The 5,233-nt window shown below is 45.1% G+C and overlaps 1 protein-coding gene and 1 non-coding gene across 2 annotated transcripts; one reads left to right on the forward strand and one right to left on the reverse strand.

Annotated features, from left to right (window-relative positions):
* Positions 1–867: 867 nt before the first annotated feature.
* On the reverse strand, positions 868–1,419 carry LOC144706597 (uncharacterized). The gene is made up of 2 exons (XM_078579618.1): positions 1,276–1,419; positions 868–1,215 (listed from the first exon to the last, which is right to left on the reverse strand). The coding sequence occupies exons 1-2, from the start codon at positions 1,417–1,419 to the stop codon at positions 868–870; spliced, it is 492 nt and encodes a 163-aa protein (XP_078435744.1).
* Positions 1,420–4,892: 3,473 nt separating this feature from the next.
* LOC144714267 (small nucleolar RNA R71) lies at positions 4,893–5,000 on the forward strand. The gene has a single exon (XR_013584298.1). It is a non-coding gene; the product is annotated as a small nucleolar RNA R71 (small nucleolar RNA).
* Positions 5,001–5,233: the final 233 nt, after the last annotated feature.

Consider the following 5,233-nt stretch of genomic DNA (forward strand, 5'->3'; position numbering starts at 1 on the left):
TAGAGATAGAGATAGAGATGAAGATCGAGATAGAGATAGAGATAGAGATTAAGAGAAACATAGAGATAGAGATATTGATAGAGATAGAGATGGAGATAGCGACAGAAATAGAGATAGAGATAGAGATTAAATGGAGATCAAGATAGCGATGGAGATAGAGAAAGAGACTAATACACAGATAGTGATAGAAATAGCCTTAGGGATAGAGATAAAGATAGAGACAGAGAAGGAGATAGAGATAGAAAGAGAGATAGAGATTGAGATAGAGATAGAGAAAGAGATACAGATAGAGATAGAGATAAAGATAAAGATAGAGATACAGATAGATATATAGTTAGAAATAGAGATAGAGATAGAGATTAAACTGAAAAAATAAAGAGATAGAGATAGAGAGGAAGATAGAGATAGAGATAGAGATAGAGATAGAGAAAGAGATAGAGATAGAGGTAGAGATAGTGATATAGATACCTATAGAGATAAAGGTAGAGATTAAATTTTGATAGAGATAGCTATGGAGATAGAGTCAGAGATAGACATAACCATAGGGATAGAGATAAAGGTAGAGATAAAGATACAGGCAGAGATAGAGATGGAGATAGATACAGAGATAGAGATAGAGATAGAGATAGAGATAGAGATAGATATAGAGAGACAGAGACAGATATACAGATAGAGATAGAGATAGAGATAGAGACAAAGATAGAGCTAGAGAAAGAGATAAAGCTACAGATATAGATAGAGATACAAATAGAGATAAACACAAAAATAGCGATAGAGATGGAGATAGAGATAGAGATAGACATTGAATTAGAGATAGAGATAGTGATAGAGATACAAATAAAGATAGAGATAGAGATAAATGCAGAGTTATAGAGAAAGTCGACCGTTGCTTTCAACGAGGCTCTCCGTACTGAACTCGTTGCTTTCAACGAGGCTATACGCTAAGTCGACCGTAGCCGGGTTTTGCTCCAAGACTCGGGTGCCTAAGTCCTGTCGTAACCCGTGAATAAAGAAGGCGATCTGGATTTGTGGACTATCCACAAATTTGCATCGCATTCTGTACTCCTCGAACTCTACGATGTATTCGGAGACCTTGCGTTTTCCTTGACGCAAGTTCATCCAGCATAGCATCAGATGTGTCATGTACAGCTTAGGGACGTACTTGTCCGTAAGCTTACGTGACATCTCGGCCCACGTGAAAGGTGGATCATGTCGCTGACGTGCGGCTTCCTTCTCATTTTTCCAGAATATCTTGGCTTGCCCTCCAAGCCGTGCCTCGGCGTACTCAACGCAAAGATCGTCGTCCATCTTATACCACTGGAAATAGCTCTCCATGTCGGATTCCCAATCCGTGTAATCCTTCGGGTTCCGGGAACCGTCGAAAATAGGGACTTCCAAGCGGACGCTCTTCTGTATCATCGCCCGGTGCGCCTCACGTCGTCGTTCGTGCTCATCGTCGTAACGACGGGCAGGAGGATGGCGTGGTGCGCCTCGGGGATGATCATAGTCATGGTGCTCCTCATAACGGTAGTCGTCACGTCAGGGTGGGACCTGTCGGTGCTGCCTCCCATCGGGGTACTCGTCACGGTGGTGGTGTCTCGGAGGAGACGCATATCGTGGATGGTATCCCTCATCCTGACGATGCGGGCGATCAGGATACCGGGGATATCGGTGATCATCATCCGGATACGGGTCCCGGCGAGGTAGTGGGTTGTACTCGGAAGCGTGCCTCGATAGGGATCGGGGAGGAGCTGGGATATCCCGGTAACGATCCGGCACATGGACGGGTGCGGCACTATGGTGCGGTGGGTAGGCGGAGCTACCACCGTAAGTGACGGCGTCCGGGCGTCGGACGGGTGGCGGGTCCTGCGGACTACCCGGGCGGGATGAGTAATGAGGTGCATTACGCACCGGGATGCGGTTGGGGTTGTCGGCCCCAATGACACGAGGGTCGTGCTGCTGCCTGCCATGGCCTCCTACGGGATAAGTGCGCCTATCTTGAGGGTAGGGGTAATCATCATGATGTCCGGTGTTTCGCCTCTCATCCGGTAGCGGGGAGCGGCGTCGGTCGCTGTGGTGATCATCATAATTCCGGATTGGGCTTCTCCGGCGGTCTCCATGGTAGTGATCCCTAGGTGGGGACCGTCGGCGATCCCTTCGTCCATCCGGGTAGGCGTAGGCAGTCGGTGGCGCCTCGGGATAACGCGGCGGTTGCTGCTGGACGGGAGGGTCCCTCATGGGAGCTTTACCCGGTCGTTGGATCACCTCATGAGCCATGGGCTCGTCATAATGCTCAGTCGCCGTGACCCTACGGGTAGGGACAGCGGCGGAGGAATGCCGGTCTTCGGAAGATCGGTGCGCCGCGGGTGCCGGTTCAGCTCCATCGATCGAGTCCCGAGGGGCGGGACCTCGAGATAGGGGAGGAGGAACAAATGCCTCCTCCGGATCCAATGGCTTGTCCGGTGGCTGTTCGCTAAAGGGATTCTCGTGGCGAGGATCCCCCATGACGGGATCGTATTCACGATCCTCGTCTCTATCAAGATAGTCGGTGTCCCGACACTGAGCTCGCGTAAGAAACCCGTGGTCATCTACTACAATCAGAACCTTAGTCGATGAGCAACTGAATTATACTACCACCGAGAAGGAACTGTTTGCTATTATCTTTGCATTAGAAAAGTTTAGGTCTTATTTATTAGGTAGTAAAATACTGTTTTTTCTGATCATGCAGATATTAGATATTTATTAACAAAGAAGGAGGCCAAACCTAGGCTTATTAGATGGGTGCTTTTATTACAAGAATTTGATTTAGAGATTAAGGATAAAAGAGGATGTGAAAATGTAGTAGCAGATCACCTCTCTCGAATTGTCGGATCCCAACCGGAACTCATAAATGATGCATTTCCTGATGAATATGTCCTAACTGCACAAGGAACATCGCTTCCTTGGTATGCGCATATCGTCAATTTTTTAGTTTCAGGAAAAATTCCTACAGGCTGGACGTCTCACGAGAGGAAGAAGCTGTTGAAAGATGCAAGGTTCTACTTTTGGGAAGACCCGGAGTTGTTTCACCAAGGGCAGGATCAAATGTTAAGGCAGTGTGTCCCTGAGAACGAGCAACGGAGCATCTTGGAATTCTGCCATGCAAAACCCGGAGGGCACTACTCGGCTAAGGTAACCGCTCATAAAATCGTCGAATCTGGTTTATTTTGGCCTACTCTATTTCATGATGCCCAGAAATTTTATAATACGTGTTTAGCATGCCAAGCATCCGTCAACATAAACAAGAAAGATAGAATGCCTCTACAACCCATCCTAGAAGTGGAAATCTTTGATTTGTGGGGGATTGATTTTATGGGTCCCTTTCCTAATTCTAACGGGTATGAATACATATTGATGGCAGTTGACTATGTGTCTAAATGGGTAGAAGCCATTCTCACAAAAACCAATGATAGCAAAGTAGCGACCAATTTCATAGAGAAAAATATTTTTTATCATTATGGATGCCCACAGGCCATTATTAGTGATGGAGGTTCCCATTTTACCAATTATAACTTTAGAACTCTCCTTAAGAAATTTGGTGTGCATCATAGAGTCACTACCCCGTATCACCATCAAGCCAATGGTCAAGTCGAATTGAGCAATAGGGAGGTAAAGAAGATTTTGAGGAAAATAGTGCGTCCGGATGGGAAGGATTGGTCTAGGAAACTCGACGAAGCATTATGGGCTTACCGGACAGCGTACAAAACACCCCTAGGAATGTCTCCATTTAGACTAATTTTTGGAAAGGCCTGTCACTTACCTCTTGAATTAGAACACAAAGCTCTTCATCTTTTTCTCTATGATGAATCCTTCATCTTTTTCTCTATGATTAATTTTGCTCTACCCCTATTTCTTCATCTTTTTCTAGTTCCTCTAACTTATCCTCTACTTCCTTTTGTTTTTCTACAGCTGCAAATGGATTAGACAGTTCTCTCCCACTTCTAAGTTTCGATACAACACTTAACTCTCCTTCTTCAAGTTTTTCAGTCATGACATGCACATTATGAATATCCTCATTCGCTATACTACACATGTCATCAACATAAAGTAAATTACTAGGATTAATACAGGCCTGATTAGGGAGTTTACCTGGTTTGGCGCCCATCTTCATGGGGTCTTCACAAGTACCTTGTGGTGCTCCACCGTGCACAAATTGTTGACCGATGTGAAGGCCGACCTCCGCCTTGAGCTTTTCCATCTCCCGCCGATGCCTCTCCTCCATTTCTTCGAAAAGCTTGATCATCCTCTTCTTGTCTTCTTGCAGCTCCTCGATTACCTTGGTGAGAGTCGCAATAGTGCGATCTGAAAAATTTCGGTAAGGTTTATAATGTTGTTGGTGATGTGGATTGTTCGCCTTTGGTTGAAACTGTTGTTGGGGTGGTTGATTGTTATTGTTCCATCCCTGTCCTCCTAAGTTTCCTCTAGCGGCCCATTGACCATTGTTCCTTTCCTGCCTGCCTATAGCATTCACTTCTGAAATCATAGGGCATTCACATCGACTTATTTGGTAATGCGCTCCTCCTCTATTCTGCCCCTGCCATAATGAGATCATTTTTTCATTCGTCTTTTCCATGGCCTTTCCCATCATGACACCTATCTGTTTTTCAATTCGATCCATAGTAATCTGGGGTTCAATCCCCCTAACATCCAACAATCCACCTTTTCGAGGAGTAACCCTAACATGATCGGAGGCATCTTGGTGATAGGCTAAATTGTCGGACATCTTTAGTAGGAGTGCCATGGCTTTATCTTCGTACATATCTGCTATTGCTCCTCCGCTTGAAATATCAACTCTTCCTTTTTCGACATCATTCAAGCCTTCATAAAAAATTTGCATTAGCTCCCATTTTTTAATGCCATGGTGGGGGCATTTCCTAATGAGCCCCATCAATCTCTCCCATGCTTCGCTAAAGGTATCATTTCCCTGCTGAAAATTTCTAATCTCCCTTCTGAAAGAGTTTGTCCTCGCTACTGTATAATATCTCTTTAGAAAGCTTTTCTCCATATCATTCCAAGATTCGAAATTTGTCCCTAATGTTCTAAACCAATCCTTGGCTTTATCCTTAAGGACATGAGGGAATAGTTTAGTTCTCACAGCTTCCTTGGAAATTCAGGGATAAGTGCAACTATCACAGGCTTCGTAAAATTTTTCTAAGAAGTCATAGGGCTCTTCATTTGCCTTCCCTAAAAAGGA

This window comes from Wolffia australiana, chromosome 1, assembly GCF_029677425.1.
Source record: "Wolffia australiana isolate 7733 chromosome 1, ASM2967742v1".
Taxonomy (NCBI): Eukaryota; Viridiplantae; Streptophyta; class Magnoliopsida; order Alismatales; family Araceae; genus Wolffia; species Wolffia australiana.

Excerpts from the sequence above, each read along its gene's own strand:
- LOC144706597 (XM_078579618.1), bottom strand. The coding sequence starts at position 1,419 with ATGATACAGAAGAGCGTCCGCTTGGAAGTCCCTATTTTCGACGGTTCC. Across the intron at positions 1,216-1,275 it reads TTTGCGTTGAGTACGCCGAG|CGACATGATCCACCTTTCAC; the intron begins GCACGGCTTGGA and ends GCCGCACGTCAG.